This window comes from Chlamydomonas reinhardtii, chromosome 9 (assembly GCF_000002595.2).
Source record: "Chlamydomonas reinhardtii strain CC-503 cw92 mt+ chromosome 9, whole genome shotgun sequence".
Taxonomy (NCBI): Eukaryota; Viridiplantae; Chlorophyta; class Chlorophyceae; order Chlamydomonadales; family Chlamydomonadaceae; genus Chlamydomonas; species Chlamydomonas reinhardtii.
In genome coordinates this window covers 881423-901869 of record NC_057012.1, presented here as the reverse complement: position 1 = coordinate 901869, position 20447 = coordinate 881423, and the positions used below count along the sequence as shown (strand labels likewise).

Below are 20447 nucleotides of genomic sequence, written 5' to 3'. Positions count from 1 at the left end.
CATTTCCCTGTGTATTCCCGAGCCTCCCTGGCTCTCTGTCCTGCGTGGACCTGTTTCTCCGCAAGCCTCCTCAGCTTCCAAACCCGCAGCTGCCTGCTTGCCCTAAGCACGGCTCTCCCCAGTTCACCAGCCCAAGTCACAGCCCCAGCTCTCCAGCTCAAGCCACAACCCTGGTTCCCTTCTGCCTGGATCACGTCTCAAGCTGCCCGACTCAACTGCTAAGCTACAGCCCCAAGTCCCCGCAACCTTCCGCCTGTTCCGCATCTCGATAACTCCGTATACCGCTCAAGAGCCTGCAATCCGGTCAAGTTCCCTTCCCCTAGGGCTAGTGGTCAAAGCACTCAGGGTGTCGCCATACACTCTGGGTGTGCCGCCAGAACATTGCCCAACCGATCCTAGGGCCGCCCGTCCCCCTGTCTGGCATTGCACTTGGGCTTAGTGCGTAGTCGCGCGACAAGTGTTCCCCGGTCACGGGTGAGCCCATCCACAGTCTGAGGCCGAACACCCTCATCGCCCGGACATAGCCGTGGTCGGTTTCCACAGGCACATAGCCGAACCAGGTGCCTATCTAGCAGTCACGATGCCACAGCAGAGCCAACCGCAGCCAGACACAGCACAGTTGTCAACAGCCGCACTACTTGTCATGCCGCTACGCATGCCCTGCCAGCCCCACCGCGGACCGCTACCTAGACACCGCCAGCCGGCTCCTCAGCCTGCGCGCTTGCGCCGCTTCTTGGGCGGCGCTGCGCTCTCCTCCTCCACGTGGCCTTTCCCGCACCCTCCGCTACCAAGATGCGCGGATGCGCCCCCGCTGCTGCTGCCGCTGCCGTCGCCGCCGCCGCCACCGCCGCTGCCGCCGCCGCCGCCGCCAGTCTGCAGCGATGCAGGTCACTTGTGACCCAGCAGCATCTCCACCAGCGCGCGCCGGATGTTGGTTGCGGAGTTGACGTCACGTCCCTGCGCCGTCGGGAGGGTTAGAGTGAGTGGAGTCTGGACACTGCCACGGATTGGACCGAGTGTACGATTGCAGGGGTGGCAAGTTACGATAGCGGTGCATGAGCATGAGCATGAGCATTTACAAGGGTTCGAGTCCATGTGGCCCCACTAACTCCTTTGAGTCTGGGGGCGCGATAAGTAAACAGGCAAATGGCCTAGATCAATAGTGTCCGTGCCCGTAGCGTCGTAACTGCGTACAAGTGGGCAGCTAACTTTTGCGTGTCTGTGTCGCTACCTGTAATACCAGAAGCCAACCGAATGTTAGCATAAATTGGGCACTCCAGCATAACGTGCTTTCATCTTGTACACCGCCTCGACACAGCCTGCACACCCTTCCATTGCGCGGACGGTACCGCCCCCCCGCCACGGGGCGATTAACCTCGATATCCCAACATCCTAGGTTGAACCGTATCAGCGCCATTAGGTGCTTGTGCGTAACATACTCCTTCATGTGCGGTAATATGCCTTGCTTAACTGCAGCATCCAACTGCGGGACGCCGATCCACCGCGTATAGCGGCACATCTTAACTCCTGGCCCACCGGCAGTATTACGGTGCCCTCCGCTTTCAGGGAAAGTCCAAGGATAAGCGCATATGCTCTCCGCCTTCCATTCACCCATAAGCATGTTAGCGAAGTTGTCCAGCAAACTACCAATCGGCAGCCCCGTGCGCAACGTAGCCATTCACAAAGTGCGTCTGTGCCCTGCGGGCCCACTGTACACCAATCGTAGCCAAGCTTTTTGCAGACTCTGACACTCTGTAGCGGTGCAGGCGGGTGTGCGATGGGTCGAACGCCGAAGTTCCTGCACCGACAAGTTGCTGGCTGGCTAGAAGTTTGCTGACGCGCGCGCATTCGTCACGCTCCAGGCGCCCGGCCAGGCGGTGCAGGCGGGTGTGTGATGGGACAGTGGTAGGTAAGATAGGACTGGCGCTAGGCGAGAAGCCGCGGCTCATACTGCTTCAAACTGACTACCGTGCTGTGGAGTTTGTGATGCATGGATTTGATTGATGCGCGCAGCTGCGACTAAGATTTCAAAGATTTGGCTGGATGGGGCATGTCGCACCCGTTGTAAACAGCACGTCGTGAGCGCTCTCCTCCTGCGGCCGTTGACCCTGGAAGGTGTTGGCATGTCGACAGCCCGCAGTCCTTGCGGCATTGCAAATCACCGAATGTGCTGCATAACCTGAAAGGCTGAGTGGCATCGCAACGTCACGATTCGTACGCAGCCTTGTTTCACACGCACCGCAGTCCGCGTCGATGCAGAACTTGCAAACCGCAGTCCTCGTCGATGCAGAACTGCTTCTCACACCTTTTGATCCGGTATCTGTTACTGAAGCCCGCCGTTCAACCGTGGCAGGTTGCCACTGACTCAATAGCAGGTCGGCAACGTCGGGCTTCACGCTCCGCACTCTTGTCAGCGACCTGGAATGCACACCTTTTGTCCCTCTTATCATTTGCTCCACATCCAATCCGCCTCCCGAAACCTAATCTGCGCATACCGCCATCCACGCACTGGAATATTGTCATCGCCCCCAGCAAACACGCACCGCCACCAGCCGTCAGCCGCGCATGCTACAGCCGACTCCTCCGCACACAGCAGCCGTTACTGCTGCTGCTGCTGCGGCGGCCCGCCCATGTGGCCTGGCGGCAGCGGTCCGCCGGGCGGTGGACCGCCCATGTGCCCCGGCGGCGGCCCGCCCATGTGGCCGGGCGGCGGCCCGCCCATGTGCGGGCCACCCATGTGCGGGCCTCCCATGGGGCCGCCCATCGGGGGCCCGCCCATGTAGCCGCCGGGCCCGCGCATGTGGCCGCCCATGCCACCCATTGGCCCGCCCATGGGGCCGCCCATCATGCCTGCGGGCAAAGGCGAACATGTGCACACACGCACACGGTGAGCGTGGTTGGCCAATTTGGAGCCGCCCACGAACAAGCAGTGGGTAGCGGGTACATAGACACGCACGGAGATCACTCGGCAGAGGCGGCAGGCAGCAGGCGGGGTGCGGACATAGACGCGCACGGAGACCGCGCGGCAAAGGCGGAAGGCGCGGTCCAGCCCGGGGCCCCCGCGGCACGGCCGCGCAGCCCCTTAAAGCACGCACCTGGCGGACCGCCCATGTGGCCGCCCATGCCCATGGGGCCGCCCATGCCCATCTGTGGCCGCATGCCCATGGGGCCGCCTGCGCAGCGAGCGTTCATGTGCGAGATCGGGATTGGGGTACACGGTTCGCAGGAATGCTTTGCGGAGGAGTGTGCCATTGTTATGGAGGGCCATCACACATATTGCCAGGATGGCGGGAAAGTTCCTGATGACGGCACGGCACCCAACAAGCACACAAACGCCCGTTATGATGCCACGCCTAGATAACCCCTCCCCCCCCTTGCAAATGCCGCGCTCCGCCCCGCTCCGCTCGGCCCGGCTGCCCCCTGCATCCCAGCCACGCGCCCGTCTCACCCATGCCCATGTGGCCGCCGCCCATGGGGCCTCCTCCCATGGGCCCTCCGCCCATGGGTCCGCCCATGCCCATGCCCATCCCCATCCCCATGCCCATGGGCCGCATGCCCATGGGGCCGCCGACGCCCATGCCTGCACGGGGCACAGAAAGGAAGGGAGGCCGAAGACGGAGGATCAGGCGCGGGGCCGCGGCGAATCCTGGTCACATAGAATATGCGGGCAGCGCGACAGCAACGCCAAAAGCACGCAGGGCCAGCCACACCGCTGACGCCTGATCAGGCACACGTTGTGGCAAGCTGTTTGACCGGCCCACCCGCTCCACCCGGCCTCGCGCATTGCCCCTTCCCTTGCCGGGCCCTCCTCCCGCCAAGTATGCACCCGCCAATCCGACGCAGCCCGGTTGCTGCCCACCGCACACGACCCAAGACACCGCCGCCCCACACTCCACACCGCCCCACAGCCCTGGCGCCTCAGTCCCCACTGCCGCAGCCTCCACCGGACCTCTATCGGTAACCACTCCCCCTTGCATGGATGGCTAACCCTCGTTTTAGCTTGGTTTGGTTTACTTTGGGCTGGTATTTACAACCCCTCCCCCCCCAAAAGCCTCCAACCGCCGCCGTGCCCTCCTCCCCCCCCCCCCAGCTCCGACCGCCGCAGCTGCGAATCGTGACTCACCCATGGGTCCGCTGGGTCCCGCGCCCATGGGCCCCATGCCACTGCCGCCCATGGCGCCGCCAGGCTGCACACGCAGAGGCAGAGAACGGAAGGTTAGGGTGTGTGTGCACGGTGTGTGTCTGTGTATCACTTGCAGCCGGAGGAGCAGCAGCCTTGTTGGGTGGGCCCGGTAAGCGCATGCGCGGACAGCTACAGCCGCCTGCCTTGGCTCTAGTTGTCACGTGCTGAAGCCTGAGCTGCTGCCATGGGCCATAGCTGCCCTGCCAGCCAGCTACACGACTACCAGCCCCGCACCACGTGTGCCCATTCGTTCTCCCGGCTGCCGCCCGTGTTCGGGACACAATCCCAAAGCCCTGCTCCGATCCCTGCTAACCAGACAGCCGCCTTACAACCTGCCGTACCGCACTTCTGCTGTACGGGGCGCTTACCCGTACGGCAGAGCTCATGGGCCCCATGGTCCCCGGACCCGCGTCGGGGCCCTGGATGAAGTTGTTGTAGTAGTTGCGCACATTGGCCTGTGGTGGCGCGTTGGTACAGGTGGGCTTGTCAATAAGGCGTAAGTATGGTGCATTCTAATACGCGCAGAAGCCATTCTTGCCAGCTGACACGCCGTGGGGACGCACAGCCCAGGTGGACAGCCCCAGCGCTCCGCCTTTGCCAGCCCCCACGGTCGAGCCCCGCACACCCCACCAGTCCAGGAGCTTACTTTATGCTTGTATCCAGAGTTGTGCTGCTTTCTTACTGCAGCCTGCAGGTGGTCGCGCAGCGTTAAGGGACTGGCAGCGCACATGCCTTTGCACAAGCATCCACGTACCGACTCATGGGTGAGATATGTATCACAGTAGTCACAGTAGTAGCGCGGCATCCTTCAAGCCGCAGCCCCGTCGCGCCCAGCCGTCCAGATTGCTCTTGTCCCGCTGAGCAACACCGCCGAGTTGTCTAGAGCCTGTGAACCGTTAACTATAATGGGCAGTCTAGAGCTGCCCAGAGCTATTCAAGAAATGCAACGAGCGAGTAAAATGTTGGTGGGCACGCTGCCAGTGCGCTTGGCAGCTATGAGACTAAAGGATATTCACCAATGAAGCCGATAACGTGTGCAGCTATGGCAGTGCACAAGGCAGCAAAACAGGTTGGCGTGCAATGCATGCAATTTTCAGCGCCTCTCTGGAAACTTTAGAAAAACCCCTAACTGCACTGCGCCTATTTCATTTACTTACAGCCATGCTTGCCCACACGAACCTTACCAGCTCGGGCGCGAGCACGGTGCGCCCAGCTCATAAGCGCTTCCATGGTCGCGTCTCCGTCGTTCCACGCGCTGCTGCGGGTGCCCCCGCGGGTAAGTGGCATACCCCTATTATAACCAGTGCCAGTAAGCGGCCAAGGGGCAGGCGTGACCCCAGGCCGGCCGTGCCCGAGCGGGTACCGTGTGGCACACGGCGTTTGAGGCCCCCTGACCACTGACACGCATCGTTGTTTACACCCTATTCCTGCAGCCATCTCGGCGGCCACGGATGCGCTAGCGACCCTCCGGAGCGCGGCAGCCAAGCCCGGCTCTGTTAAGCCCTCGGACGTGCTGGCAGCAATGGTAACGGTGGAGAAGGCGAAGCTCAAGGTAAGGTGCCATACGAGTGGTGGTGCAGTGCCGGGGGCCCGTGGCGCAGTACGCAGTAGCACATTCAACGCGCCTTGCCTGATCCCTTCCGGTGCCGGCACTGAGTCCCTTCAAGTGCCCCGCTTTCGATGTCGCCTGCCATTGACCCATGCACCCAATCAACCTCCGCTGCTCCCCCGCCGCTGGCCCACACACGGCCATACAGCCGGAGAACTGGGAGGCCAACCTCACGGCGCCAGGCACCCGCTGGCGGCTCGTCTACACTGTGTGTGAGTGTACGGTGGCCCGCGCGGCAGCGCTTATGGGTGTGCGTGTGCGGGCGCGGTCATGTGTGTTTGTGCGTGTGCGCGTGCGGGCGAGTGTCCGTTGCGGAACGGTGACGAACCGAAAGTGGGCTGCCAAAGCATCTAGCTGGCCACCTAGCTCGCTAGCTAGTTAGCTATTTATCATGGTGGCGCTCAAGGTATGGCCATCACATGTTATCTCGACGCCTGCACATGAGCTGACTGACGTGCGTGGAAGCCCCAACGCTGTCGCCGTCCCTCCTCTGCACGCAGCCGGTAAGGACCTGACCGCTGCAGCCAAGAAGCAGAAGGCCGGGTCGGGAGCCTACTTCCCCATCTCCGCATGCCAGGTGCGCGGGCGGCAGACGCCAGGCCTGCGGCAATTGCACACGTGACGGGCATGCATGGTTCGACAGCATCCGTAGTTCTGTTCGGGTCCCGCGGCTGCTACGCTAGACAGCGCCGCGATTCGCCACGAGTCGCTGCGATTCAGGTTATTCTGAATGTACGGTGCATACGTATGTGTATCCTGACTTGGATGTGTGTGGATTAATGCTGTCCCTCGTGCAGAAATTCGACGACACGGGTTTTGAGAACGGCGTGTTCTTCGGGCCGGTGGCCAACCTCACCTTCAAGGGGCCCTGGCAGCTGGACGCGGTGAGCGGGGTTGGGGTGGGAAGGGGGGGTTGTAGTTTCCAGCCCAACCTAATTCAAACCAAGCTAAAACGGGGAGGGGGTATCCGTTTATGTGGAGGAGAACGGAGTGTTTTATGCACAAGTAGGGGGGCCGCGGGGGGCTACATGCCCGAGCCCAACGAGCAAGTCCCAGGGGCAAGAGGGGCAGAGGGGCTTGCGCATGAAGCTCGCACACACAGTGTCGCCTGCGCGACGCGCCTACCCACTTGCTTGGAGCAGCATGTGAAGAACACCGGAATATTGCCTGTTCCGGTGACAATATCAGGGAGCCCGACCAGTCTCCGGTCGGTGATGTTGCAGGCTGGGCATGTGGTCATGAGCATCGCCAGCCTGTGCAGGCCTGCTCGCCCGCGCTGCCGCCCCATGGACACCGCGATGGACTTGGACAGCTTCTCCACCTTGTCCTTGCTGGCCTGCTGGCCCAGCACCGCACTCGCAAGGGGTATGTACTTGGCCGATGGCGCCGAGCGCAGCGCCGACAGGTGCAGCTCCCGGGACTTGGCCTCCACCTCCTGAGTGCTGGCGTCCGGCCCCAGCAACTCACGCGCCTCGGCCATGTAGGCCGGCACTGCGCAGGATCCCGCCGCCGACAGGTGCAGCTCCCGGGACTTCGCCTCCACCTCCTGAGTGCTGGCGTCCGGCCCCAGCAAGTCACACGCCTTGGCCATGTAGGCCGGCACTGCGCTGGATCCCGCCTTCTGGCCCCGCCGCCGTGCTGTTGGACCTGGACCTGGACGTGAGCTGCCTCCGTGGCAGTGGCTGCGAGAAACAGCATCAGCACTGCCGGCCGCTGCTGTACAAGGAGGCAGTCCGGGCCTTCACAGCGTGCATGTCGTCTATACGAGAAGACCTGGACCTTGACCTGGAGGCTGCACTGAAGCTAATGGACAAGGTAACAGCACGGCGGCGGGGCCAGAAGGCGGGATCCAGCGCAGTGCCGGCCTACATGGCCGAGGCGCGTGAGTTGCTGGGGCCGGACGCCAGCACTCAGGAGGTGGAGGCCAAGTCCCGGGAGCTGCACCTGTCGGCGCTGCGCTCGGCGCCATCGGCCAAGTACATACCCCTTGCGAGTGCGGTGCTGGGCCAGCAGGCCAGCAAGGACAAGGTGGAGAAGCTGTCCAAGTCCATCGCGGTGTCCATGGGGCGGCAGCGCGGGCGAGCAGGCCTGCACAGGCTGGCGATGCTCATGACCACATGCCCAGCCTGCAACATCACCGACCGGAGACTGGTCGGGCTCCCTGATATTGTCACCGGAACAGGCAATATTCCGGTGTTCTTCACATGCTGCTCCAAGCAAGTGGGTAGGCGCGTCGCGCAGGCGACACTGGAGAAGTTGTCGGATGTGCAGGTGGAGTAGTAGGTGACATTTATCAATGGGTGATGCTGCTGGAGGATGGCGCCGGCACCTGCAACTATCAGAACAGGCAGTATGATGCGTGCTGGGTGATGCATGCTGGGTGATGCGTGCTGGGTGATGCTACTGGAGGATGGCGCCGGCACCTGCAACTATCATAACAGTCTCCCCTGCGCACACACATTCCCGCGCGTATCCCATTTCCCCGCCCCCACGCCCATCACTCTGTGCAACGCCGTGCCTGCGCTTCCACGTCACTTTCTTCTAATTCGTCGTGCGTGGAAACCCGACCCACCCCCATCCCGCCCGCAGAAAGTGTGTCACTTCGACGTCAACACCATGTACCTGGGCCTGGGCCCCTGGCGCCTGCCCATCAAGCTCAAAGATCAGACGCCGCTCAAGCAGATGGCCACCAAGTGAGCCCACAGCCGCACACAGGACCTGAGAACCTACCACCACACCACCGTCACCACCACGCCACCATCACGCCGCGCCGCACCAACCTACCAACACACTCACGGCATCATGCTGTCGCCTAACCAGACCTTTAACTACACCTTGCCACATCCAACCACACCCTGTAAACACGCCTTTTACCACATGCACGCCTTTCCTCCTGCCTCAGGGAGTTTAAGGCGCTGCCGTTCTTCGTGTACGCCTACGTGGGGGAGGACATTGTGGTAGCGAGGGGTCGCAGCGGCGGCGTGGCGCTGTGGGGCCGAGCCGACGCCGCCTGGCTGGCCACCTCGGGAGCCATGCAGGTGTACAAGTAGAGAGTGTGGTGTACCAACAGAGAACTTTGCAGTCGCTAGCACGCATAGAAGGCCGGTTAGCAGGATGCGGTCACAGCAGACATGTTACCTCATCCAGACGGTAAACGTGGTGTCTTCCGGGAGCGGCGAAATAGGTTATATGCCGTGAGGCAGCGGGCGTTGTAAGTGTGTGGTGGCTGGTGGTGGCGAGTACTGAGTGGCAAGTTGCACGAAGAGTTGCACGAGTGTGCGTGGACTACACAGTTGTTTGCCGCGCACTTCTCAGCGTCTGGAATCGGATAGCATAGACTAGGATAACGTTCACGAAGCTCGAGTAGTAATTCACCAGAAGGAGGGTACACACCAGACCAGGGTCACCCCGGCCCGGGCCTCCGGTTTTCGAAGAAGATCGTGCGCACCACCTTGTAACCAGCAGCAGTGGTAATGCGTGTACGTTGCACGTGCGGCGTGCGGCGCGGCAGTCCTCGCTGCCTTGCGACTACCAAAGCTGTAACTGACACACTCACACACGGGATCACAGAGGGGCTATCGCGCAACTCCCAGCAGCAGCTGGCCCGGCGATTGGCGGGGCGCGCGAGAGGGAGCTGGCAGGTGTGCGCGGGCGCGTGCGGGAAGCTGCTGTGTGGCCGTGGAGCCTCCCGCCCCCCTGATCCGCAGGCTCTCGCACCGGCGGCACCTCGCCACAGTCGCCAGCGCGCCCCGCGCAGCACGGCCAGCACCTCCTCCACACGCAGCGGCCGCCACGGCTGCGGATGCCCGGCTGCCCGGCTGCGGCGGGTTCGCCACCCCTCCTGAAGTCCTACTGCTGCTGCTGCCCAGCTGCTGCCGCTGTCTCATAATGTTGAAGTACGATTGCGGATTGCCGGCCGGAGGCCTGCGAGTCTACCGCCACACGCAGCGTGCAGCTGGCCTGGCGCAGCACCCACACCAGCGGCTAAATGTGCCTAGAGTGCATTTGGTTACAAGAGGGACCTGCCGAAGCAGTTCACGAGCCGGTGACGTGGAAAGCCCACGAAGACACCCAAATGGCCAGGACTCCCTTTCTGCGGAACAGGCTTACAGCCCGGCATGCCCCCCCCCCCCAGTAGCCCGCCTGCAGCCTGCGCTCTGCAATCGCTGTGCTGGCCTCACCCCACCTCACCTCACCGGGGCCCTCGCCGCGGCCACGCCGGCCCCGCTCTCCCCCTCCCTCGCGGCCCAGCCGCCGCCCCGCCCGCGCCTTCCCCCTGCCCCTGTCCCTGCCCCTGCCCTTGTCCCTGCCCTTGCGCCTGCCCCGCCACCGCCTCCGCCATCGCCTCCCGCACCATCTCGGGAAAGGCCTCGCCTCCTAGCCCGCCGCTCGGCCCCACGCCCGCGTCACCTAGCAAACGCGCCAGCAGCGCACTCGGGTCCATCAGCCCCCCTCCCCCTCCCAGCCCCGCTCCAGCTCCACCTCCCGCTCCCGCTCCCGCTCCTGCCGCACTGGAGGGGTCTAGCAGCGCGCCGGAGCGGATGCGCGGCCCAAGGCTGGGGTGGAAGTACCACTTCATGAACACCTGCTCGGCGGCGGCGGCGCCAGCTGCCTCCAGCTCCGTGAGGAAGGCCAGCACGTCGCCGTCCAGAGCCGCTACAGCCTCCACCCGCTCCCAGTCCACCTGCAGCTGCGCGCTGCTACTGCTACTGCTACTGCTACTGCTGCTGCCGTTGGAGGAGGCGCTGCTGCTGGTGCTGGCGGCTTGGGCGGGCACGTCGGGCAGACGCGCCCACCACTCGTCGCCGTCCGACATGCCGGCGGCCTGAGGAGGGGCAGGGGAGGCGCGGGCGCGTGGAAGGATGGCGATGTGGGTGTTGAGAAGGACACGGGCTGTCGGGTTGGATGGAGTCTGAGCACCCATCCTCCCAACCGCGCAAGTCGGCGGGCGGACACACCATGAAGCGCCTCAGCCGCCAGTGCCCCAGGCCCCATGCACCTGCATGTGCACACCACACTCCTGCATGCGCCCCCTGCCGTGCCAGAAGCCTCGGAGCTTTCGTCCCGAGCCATGTCGGACCCAGCATCGCCCGTGTCGGACCCCACGCCCTACCCGCCCACCCTACCCCCACAAACCCACTGTCCACCCGGCTCGCCGCCCTCTCCTCCTCGCCAACCAACCCGCCTGCTTCCCACCCCGCCCTCCCGGCTTGCTTCGGCGTTCTTCGTGAACAAATACAAGCATCTCAACCCACCCGCCCCACCCGCATGCGCCTGCGGCATCGGCCAGAATGGACACTCCAACCTCCCCCTCCCCAGTGTTCTTCTCCTTCTCCTTGAACCCTTACGAACGCCAACCTCCTCTCCTCCCATCTTCCTTTCCCTCCCCACCTGCATGACCAGCTGCAGCCCCAGCTCGGGGTGTCGGGCGCCGTACAGGCTCATGAAGGCGCGGTAGGCCTCCCAGTTCACCGCCGCCACCAGCAACTGACCCAGGCGGGCCAGACCCGGCCCGTCAACCGTCAGGGCGCCGCCGCCGCCGCCCCCATTGGCCTCAGCTCCCGTGGAGTGGCCTGATGATTGGTCTGGTGATGGGTCTGGTTCCGGCTCCACCATCTGCGTCTCCATGTATCGCACCACGGCGCGCGCGGCAGGGTCCTGTTGCGTTAAGGGAGAGGAAAGGCGGCGGGGGAGGCGGCGGGGAGGGCGGCATGGGTTCAGGGGTTCCGGGCATGACGGCGGTGAAGGGTGGTGCGGAGGCTCTCGAGTGCGGTATGCAGTGCGAAGCGGCAGGCCACCGGTGACGGCGGTGTCCCGGGCGCCGCCGGACGGCTCTAAGCCCCCGCCCTTGCGCACCACTGCTGCTACGCCCTTCCTCGCAACGCCGTTGCTTCCTCCTCAACTCCGCAGATCCCAGGGTCTTGCAGCCCCACATCCCCACAGCTACGCAACCCCGCAACCCTTGCCCATACAAAACCAGGCCCGTGCGCACAGCGCCCACGCTGTCGGCCCCCTGCATCTATGCGTTGGACGACACATGTCCACTCCTTGAGCCACTGCCGCGCTCTCTCCCACATACTTGTACACGCACGCCCCCGCACGCCCACCTTGAGCCGCTGCCTCGCCCCCGGCTCCATCAGCGCCGCCAGCTGCAGCGCCAGGTCCTCACTGCGCCGCTGCAGGCTCGCCTCAGCCGCCAGCAGCTCCCGGGGGCTCAGCCCGCCGCCACCGCCGCCTCCCGCCATCCGGCCGCCGCCCCGCCCGCGGTGCCCGCCTGTCCCCGCCATCGCGGTGGTGGCTGCCTCCGCCGCCGCCGCCGCCGCTGTGAGGCGCTCCGCGTCCGCCGCCAGCTCGGTCAGCTCCTGGTGCAGCCTGCAGGCGGGGTGGAATGTGTTGGTGGGAACGTGTGTCCCACCACACAGCGCCCTTCCCCCGCCCCGCCCTTGCCCCGCCCAACCCCGGGCCGCCCCGGCCCAAAGTGGCTGCCGCCTGTCACTTGAGCCCCAGCGCACTCGAACACCCGCAACCTCCACGGCTCATGCCCCCTGCACACGGCGATCCCAGCCCACGCCGCAACCCAACCCACTCCCCAGCCCGCAGACCGCATCCCACCACCTCGCCCCTCGCCTCACCTGACCAGGTTGCGCATCTCGGCGCTCTGCCGCCGCTCCGCCTCCGCCTCCCAGCCGCCGCCGGCGCCGTAGCGCTCATACGCCGCCATCATCTGCCCCAGCCGCTCGCCCAGGCCGCCGCCGCCCAGACCGCCCGCGCCCAGCGCCTCCGCCGCCGCGGCCGCCGCTGCAGCCGCCGCCGCGGATGAGGTGGAGGTGGAAGCGCCCCTGCCACTGGTGCTGGCGCCGGGTTGCTGCCTGGCGGCGGCGGCGGCGGAATCGGCGGTGGCGGCGTCGCGCGCCGCCGCCGCCCGCCGCGCCACTAGCCGGGCCTCCCATGCATCCAACTCGACAGGCGAAAGCCGCGGCTGGGCTTCACGGCTGCTACTGCTACTGCTGCTGGTGCCATTTCCATTGCCACTGCCTCGTGAGCCTGGTGCCGGCGGCGTCTGCTGCTGCAGCTGCTGCCGCAACCGCCCAATGAGCTCAGCCATGTTTCCCGGCCGCCCCGCAAAGTCTGGCGCCTCCCCCTCCGCGCCACCGTCGCCGCCCACCCAGCCCGCTGCCTCCTGATTCTGCAGGTCATCCTCCGACATCTGTAGGCCCTTCTGGGCGGCACGGCGGCGTCGCCGGGCCGCCTCGATGCGCTCCTGCTGTTCTAGCGCCTCGGTACCGGCGGCGATGCGGAGCTGGAGCAAGCGAACGTCGTCGAGCACCTGCGGCAGCCGTGTACGCTCGCGAGGGCTGAGCCGCGCTAGGCCGTTGAGCACGTCACGGCGAGACAACTCATTGAAGCCGCTCCAGCCGGAGGGGAAGGCCTTGCGCAGGATGGTGGCGTCGGAAGGTGGCAGCGACCCAAGGACCAGTGGCCACACGCGGGCTGCAAACGCCTCCTTGTCCACACCCAGCAATCCCATCGCGCTGTCGCGCATAAGCTGCTCTTGCTGCTCGGGCGGCAGCTCCGCCACTCCCTCGCGTGCCAATTGTTCTTGCTGGACCGCAAGGTACTCCAAAAAGGCCTTGCGCTCCTCGTCCGACATTTCGCTGTAGGCCTCTCGCATAGCTTCAGTCATCTGCGCAGCGACAGACGACTCCGCTTGTGCTTTCGTCTCGTCAATCGCCGGCGGCTCCTGAGGCGTGGCTCTGCTGCTGCGTTGCCCGGACCATAATCGACGCTTTATAGGACGGGAGCGGCCGCTGTTTGGAACTTCTGGGCCAGCAGCGCAGCACACAGCGCGATGAGGACGGGGCCCCAGCGCAAACAACGCAGCAACGCGCAACGAAAAGCATTTCGCTGTTTGCCTAACTGAGCGTGATGCATTGCAAGTCTGCATATTGACCCGAGCTGTCTAGAAGTAGAAGAATGTTCACTGCACTGACACTTCACGTCGTCGTGTCGTCCGGTATCATGGTTGCAGACAAGCCCTCTGCAATGACATATTCAGCGCCATTAAAACTATTTGACGACACATGCGAAAACACCGTGTCGACCATTCATTAAGGCCACGACCCCAGCATGGAATCTGGCGTCTCCCCGATCTCCCCCTCTGCTCGCTGGCTACACAGTGCTTGCCCAAGTACGGTTTCACATACTCTGGAGCTGTATATTCAAGATGAGGGCACGCTTAACTAGCAGGATGCTCAACATTGACTGTTGAGCAACTGCTGGCACGGGCGCTGAGGACGCGACGCGAGTCAATTGGACACGTAGCCAAGCACTCCGCGCTGCCGTGCACTTCAACTAGCAACATGTCAACCCATCCCATGGCGTGCCAGCACCGTATCGATGTCCAGCAACAGCGAGCACCGCGGCAAGACCGTACTGTCCAGAGCCTTCCAGAGGGACCAAAGGCACAGTGGCACTGTCCGGCTGCTCGAGACCCCAGAGTCCGGCCCGGATAGACCCTGCGGACCAGAAACAGGCCCCCTGCGTTTATTACAGCACCCCTTCATTTGCAGTATGCGTAACATATAACGTTCGGAAGGCAGCGCGGGACGGCTCTGCCTGGCTCTGCTGCATGCAGAATACCAGCAACACAATCTTTCGGCTCCAGCACGTAACCGGGCCGGAGGGCACAAGGGGAAGGGGCCGCTCTCGCCCCCGCTTCCTCCCTTATACCCTTGTCGGGCTGTCCCTTCACTTGTAATCCGCATCCTTATACCCTTCCTTCCTAACTTCGGCGTTCGACCGGCCGCACACTCCTGCCCTGCCGTTGCAAATGGTTTGCCGTCTGCTGGGCACTGGGAATCAGCTGCACCCTACGGGACTGCACCAACCTGCCTTACCGCTGTCCCATCGCACACCCTTCCTTCCTCACTCGATGTGTACGATTCAAAGTTTTGCTTTGAGAAGCTAGCAGCTCAGTGCTTGGGAAACTCACTACCTCAAACCATGCAATTGTATACTACTTATAATAACTGCGAACTGAAGATCTCCGCGCGTGACCCGGTTCAGCGAACGCTGTCTGCTCGCGGCTTACACGTTCGCTCGACAGTGCTTGCTGAAACTGAGCTAAGCGAGGCCAACGGATGAGTACACCCTGTTGAGGTGAACGGCACCGAGCTTGACCTCAAGTTCGAGCTCACCAGCGCGACATTGAGGGGCAGTACGCCGTTCTCCGCCGCTTGCCATTCACGGTGGGTATGAATGATAGCGTATCTACGTTCATGGCTGTGTTGCGAGCTTGGGCGCAAAGAACCTGGCAAATTTGACATGCCCGTTATTAGACCTGCCGCAGCTTCCCCGCCCTTGCCCGCTGTAGCCCAGCTCCGCTTCGCATACATGTATGACCAATGCACATTAGTAGCTCAGAACCTCAAAAATATCTTGGAGCTCTCAAAACGCTTTTGTCTGACGCTGTGCAGGTCCTCGCGCTCGCAGTCGCGTAACGTATTTCGAGAACTTCCAGCGACTGATATTTGCATTCTATATCTCATTGTAAAGCGACGTCAACGCGGTCGCCCTGACGGCAGGGTGAGCCACTCGTCGCTTTCTCGAGTTGCGTCGGGCCCTGGTGCAGTTCCAACAGCGTTGCCCAGTTCTGACAGATGACATGCTTACTCCGTCTCCTGCTACTCGCAGCGACATATGCGTTGAAAAAAGGCTTCGACTGAACGGGCGCCCTCAACCGCCCACGTCGCAGGTCGCGCGCGCTGCAGCGCGCCGCAGCGTAAATGGCCGACAACTACTCAGGTGCTGAAGTGTGGCTTCTGCTTGGAGGGGGCGCAGATGCCAAGCGCCGCTGCCTAACGACGAGCGGGCCCTGGGCCAGGTCGTCATGCAAGGAGTCCTCAGCGGACCAACATCATGCGCAGGCCGACCTGCGTGCCGCGCGCGACTACTGCGTGTTGCAGACCAGCAGCCATACTGCTGCTGCCGGTCTGACGCCGCAATCGAGCTCGCTTGACATCTGCAGCGGGGCCGTGTCGAAGGTCGTGGGCGTCCGTTCTGCTGATCGCGATGACCGCTATCGAACCTCGCCGCAGCAGGCTCCGACTGAGGGCGCGAGAGGCGTAGCTTCTGCAGTCGGCAGCACGCCACGGCTTCTGCTGCTTCCCGCCCTGCAGACACACCGACCCGCATGCGGCCAGGACCACGCCGCTCACGCCCCAGCACCGCCGTACGGCTGCGCTGGCGGGGACGCCGACGCCGCGTCATTGTGCGCAGCTGCTGCCGGCGCACACAGCAGCAGCTGCAGCCGCGGGCCGGAGCTCCCGGGCAGCTGTAGCAACAGGAGCTGTGACAACAACAGCAACGCAGGGCTCGCCTCAGCCTTGTTAGAACCAAGCCGCTCGCTGTCACTGCCGCTGTCGTTGCGGGGCCCGCCGGCGGCGGATGCGTTACATTACAGCGGCAGTAGCTGCAGCAGCGGCGCAGTCGTTGCGGCTCACCATCACCGCCACCAGCATCACCACACGATATTCGTGTCTGACCACGCCGTACAAGTGGATCCCGAGCGGGGCTCCGTCACCGGCCTCCTACCCATGGCGGCTCTGACGGACCTGGCTGCTGCACGCACCAACGGCATGCCGCGCGCGGGCAGCGGCGCGGGCGGGGTCACAGCGGGCGGCAGCGGTGATGCGGGGATGGGGATGAGTGCTCAGACCAAGCAGCGCCTGGTGCGTGTGCTGCTGCGGATCTGGCCGCTCGCCGCCACTGCGGCAGCGCAGAAGCAGCAGGATGCAGACTGCCGCGCAGCAGGCAGCGTTCCTGCAGACGCAGGACTGCACACCAGCACGGCTGCTGCTGCTGCTGCCGCCGCCACTGCCGCTACTGCCGCCGCCGCGCTGCTGCAGCCTGCGACGCCGCCGCAGGAGGACAGGGTTTCCAACCGCGGCGGCGGCGGCATCCAGGCGTCAGGGTCAGCAGCCCCCGCGGCTGCACGCGTCGCCGCCGCCAGCCGAAAGCGGCCCTGGGATCAGCAGGTGCAGCTTGAGGAGCAGCAGCAACAACAACAAGAACCGGTGCACGACAAAGCAGTCGCAGCAGGGAGCGCACCACGTGACGCGGCGGCAGCACCATACATCAGCCTGCCTGCTTCTGAGCACGCGGTGCCGCCGCAGCAGCAGCCCAGCTACTGCCGCCTCGAGGCGGAGGGCCTGCTACTGCCGGCCGGCCGCCTGGACCGGCTGCTGTCGGCAGTAGCACTTGCGGAGGAGCTCACGGCGCCCGCACCGCCGCCGCCACCGGCAGCAGGCTTGGCCTCGCCGCGGCATCAAGCGGCGGCGGCTGAGGTGGCAGCTGAGGTGGCGGCTGAGGTGGCGGCGGCTGCCAGTGCGGCAGTAGCGTGCGGCCAGCAGCCGCAGGGCAGTGAGGGCAATACAGTGGTAGGGGATGAGGAGGCGGATGCTGAGCTCCTACAGCTGGCGTTGGCCGCGGCAGCTCCAGGAGCAGCAGGGAAGGCGGCGGCGGGGTCGGCAGCGGCAGTGCGGGGAATGGCGGCACCGGCGCTGCACGCAGTGCACAAGGCTCCGTACCTGGAACAAGACGGCTCGGCCCTTCAAGGTGCGTGAAATTCGGACAAGTTAGGCGGCTCATTTTGTTGTAGGTTGAGAGCTTCAAGTATGGATCGTTTTACAGTATGACGGTTCGCCTCTGCAGAATGGGGTGCGGGCATGCAGCTTAACAGCAACACCGCCTTTCAGTCCACGGTGTCGTGTGGCAACAATTCCCCTCCTTGCACTTGTCAACTCATCCTCTTTGCTGCCATCATGGACCAACCGCTTCCTGTCCGTGTCTCAGGCCCCATCCTGCAAACCGCCGTCGACCTCATACGTGTGGTGGAGGTGCGCGGCGGTGTGTCAGTGCGAGCGCCCTGGGACGTGGACGGGGCAAGCCCCGCCGGGGCCGCCGCTCCCGGCAGTAGCAGCAACGTCAGCAGCATCGGTTCCTCCTACTTCTGTGCCGCCTGCGTCGCAGCTGCCTCCGGCAGTAGCACGGCATCGGGGCAGCAGCAGCTTCAGCAGCAGCAGGCACGCAGGCGGCCGGCGCGCGTGCTGCCCTTGGAAGCCGCGTTGAAGCTGCTGGTAGCGTACGGCAGCGCGGCACGTGCGCTGTGCGAGGCGGAGGTACGGCAGCTGCGTGCCGAAGCCGCCAATGGAGGCGGCAGTAGCAGCGGTGGTAACAGCAGCAGCGATGGTGGCAGGAGGTCCGGCAGTAGCGGCGGTGGTGGCAGTAGCAGCGGTGGCGGCTGCCTGCTCAGCAGGCGGTATGCGGCTCTGGTGCCGCTGATGCGGAGGGCGCGGCGAGTGGCGGACCACCTGATGGCGCAGACGGAGAGGTGAGGGGCGGCCTCGTCAGGGGCCGGCGCGGGTCTGACTTTGGGTGGGGCCAGCCAGCACTGGCTTGTTGGTGGGGGCACTGGCAGGCTGGAGCAACGCATCGTAAGCAACAACTGCACGTGTTGACCCTTTGCCTGTGTGCCTTTGACGCTGCTGTCCCTGCCGCCGTTCGTGTCCCGCTGTCTTCACAGGGCGGTGCACGGCAAGCCGTTCGTGTGCGCGGGCTGCGGCCAACAGCAATGCAGCAGCTAGGCGCATAGCGGCGCCGCTCTGCAGGCGACTACGGATGAACGTGTGGGAGTGCAGACGCAGCTACCGGCAGCTACCGGCAGCTACCGGCTGATGTGCTTGGATGTGCCTCAACCTGGTGTGTAGTGGGGTTAGGCGGTGGGGTTAGGCGCCTGTGCACTCTATCCGGGGCCGGAATGACAGCGGCAGGCCAGAGGGCTGCCCGAAACGGGTTGAATTGTTTGCAGTGTGCTCGTCGCTTCTCAGGAATAAAAACCCCAAATGCGTTAACGAGCCGCGACTGTGCATGGGATGTGGCACGAAGGGGCTCGCGTTGCGATTACCTCTCTGTCTGCAGCTGGCTGTGCTTCAGAGTGAGTGAGTGCAAACGACACGACATGGAGCGCATGTGCGGCATTGACCTCAAGTTTCTCTTCTAACGAAGCAGAACAAAGCTACGATGTGGTTTGATGTCGTCATGGATTGGCGTCCGTGCGGCTGTGGGGCTGTGGCTTGGACCTGGTCGGGTTTGGTGGTGGCGGGCGGCGCTCCATCTGCAGTAGTAGAGTTCTATACCGGTATGATGGACACTCGAACCCATGTCGCCGCACGCGTGCAGCAACTATACTAGCCTTACGTTTCTCGGTTCGTGAGCTTGCGTAACACCTGCAAGTGCGCATGAACTCATTTCCATTCTTCAGTACGGTATGTATGGTTTGTGGTTTTCCACCATGCAACCCAAATGCAAGGTTTTGCAGACTGGCTGTTACGTGTGCGGCTCTAAGGCTATGCCCAACCTCAGCGCGTGTCCGACCGGGTCATGCTCACCAGTCTATTATTATCAATGCTCACTGCTTTGCAATTAATGGGGCTGCGCTTGCGCTCAAGCCTGCATGCCGCACGCCGGCCCCTGGCGGGACGGGCTTTGCGTCGCGCGGCTTGTGCTGTCAGGCCACGCACGCAACCCCCCATCACCTGGCCGGCGAAGCAGCACGTGTTGGGGGCTGCCTAGTACGATGCTGTAAGATGATATGCGCGAGAGATGATGCGCGAGAGGCTGCACCCGATGCTGCTGCGTGTCTGCACCAGGTGGCGGCGTAGCATGATGTGGCCATTGTGTGAAAAGCTTACTTGTATCCATGACTACTGGCGAGCTGGCGGCATCTGCTTCTCAGTTTCAGTGTTTACTGCCTGCTGGGGCGACGTGTGCGCGGCCAAGTCCGCACGTGTGTTTGTTTGAAGGAGACATCTTCTTAAGAAGCACCTTTTGTGAAGATGTGCACATGCCAATGGCATGCAGGGCTAATATGTAGCAGGCGCAGCGGTGGCGCTGCACCCTGTTCTCATGCGACTTGTACTGTCACCCAATCATCGTACTACAATGTTTCAAAGTTGTCACCTGGGCTCGGCAGACGGTGCGCTGCGGTGAAACCGCTAGAAACCGCGACTGATGGCGTGTCGGATGCTCGGAACTATTAGATGTGTGGGCGTCGCGGCCGCGGGGTACTCGTGTGGGAGGCGGCAGGCGGGCCTGCACAGCCTCAGAGCTGAGTCCCGCTTGTGTGTGCGTGTATGTGTGTGTGTCAAGAGCGCAACACTGGAAAGACGCAGCGTGTCTGTGGGGGGGAGGCTTGTTTGCGTGTGTGTGTGTGTGTGTGTGTGTGTGTGTGTCCGGAGCGTAAGGTGAGAAAACATCGTGTGCGTGTGAACTGGGGCTCTAGCGGTAAATGTCCGGCGCTGCCGGCGCCTGATGTGGGGACACGGGGTCGTTGTATGGGATCTGAATTGGGATAGCACCGTAGTCCAAGCCTGACTGCGTTTGATGATGCAGGATGGCTTTCGGGGGCCTGATTGACCAAACTGCACCAGCACGCCTGCATTATTGGGCTTGCAGGTGTGCTTGGGGCATTGGTTTGCACCCTGCTAGGTCCTTGTCCCACGGGCCCTTGGGTCGCATCTCGGGAATCCAGGCCGCGGGCTGCTGCAGCCAGTCTAGAAGCTGCAACAATAATTGTAACTGTAAAGCTATCGTCCT

At 63.6% G+C, this 20447-nt stretch overlaps 4 protein-coding genes across 4 annotated transcripts; 2 read left to right on the top strand and 2 right to left on the bottom strand.

Moving 5' to 3' along the window:
• Nucleotides 1-5212, bottom strand: CHLRE_09g401300v5 (uncharacterized protein). The gene is made up of 7 exons (XM_043066021.1): nucleotides 4938-5212; nucleotides 4830-4871; nucleotides 4552-4638; nucleotides 4124-4187; nucleotides 3449-3580; nucleotides 3096-3173; nucleotides 1-2850 (listed from the first exon to the last, which is right to left on the bottom strand). The coding sequence occupies exons 1-7, from the start codon at nucleotides 4986-4988 to the stop codon at nucleotides 2600-2602; spliced, it is 705 nt and encodes a 234-aa protein (XP_042920792.1). The 5' UTR covers nucleotides 4989-5212; the 3' UTR covers nucleotides 1-2599.
• A 100-nt stretch (nucleotides 5213-5312) lies between these two features.
• Nucleotides 5313-9347, top strand: CHLRE_09g401350v5 (uncharacterized protein). Its single transcript, XM_001695055.2, has 7 exons — nucleotides 5313-5459; nucleotides 5617-5735; nucleotides 5941-6004; nucleotides 6293-6369; nucleotides 6590-6676; nucleotides 8382-8485; nucleotides 8695-9347. The coding sequence occupies exons 1-7, from the start codon at nucleotides 5345-5347 to the stop codon at nucleotides 8840-8842; spliced, it is 714 nt and encodes a 237-aa protein (XP_001695107.1). The 5' UTR covers nucleotides 5313-5344; the 3' UTR covers nucleotides 8843-9347.
• A 442-nt stretch (nucleotides 9348-9789) lies between these two features.
• Nucleotides 9790-13852, bottom strand: CHLRE_09g401400v5 (uncharacterized protein). Its single transcript, XM_043066024.1, has 4 exons — nucleotides 12425-13852; nucleotides 11900-12164; nucleotides 11184-11450; nucleotides 9790-10617 (listed from the first exon to the last, which is right to left on the bottom strand). Exons 1-4 carry the CDS (start codon nucleotides 13441-13443, stop codon nucleotides 9985-9987), a joined length of 2184 nt encoding a protein of 727 aa, XP_042920791.1. The 5' UTR covers nucleotides 13444-13852; the 3' UTR covers nucleotides 9790-9984.
• Nucleotides 13853-14732: 880 nt separating this feature from the next.
• Nucleotides 14733-20441, top strand: CHLRE_09g401450v5 (uncharacterized protein). The gene is made up of 5 exons (XM_043066027.1): nucleotides 14733-15040; nucleotides 15269-15377; nucleotides 15547-17408; nucleotides 17646-18183; nucleotides 18376-20441. Exons 3-5 carry the CDS (start codon nucleotides 15578-15580, stop codon nucleotides 18434-18436), a joined length of 2430 nt encoding a protein of 809 aa, XP_042920790.1. The 5' UTR covers nucleotides 14733-15040; nucleotides 15269-15377; nucleotides 15547-15577; the 3' UTR covers nucleotides 18437-20441.
• Nucleotides 20442-20447: the final 6 nt, after the last annotated feature.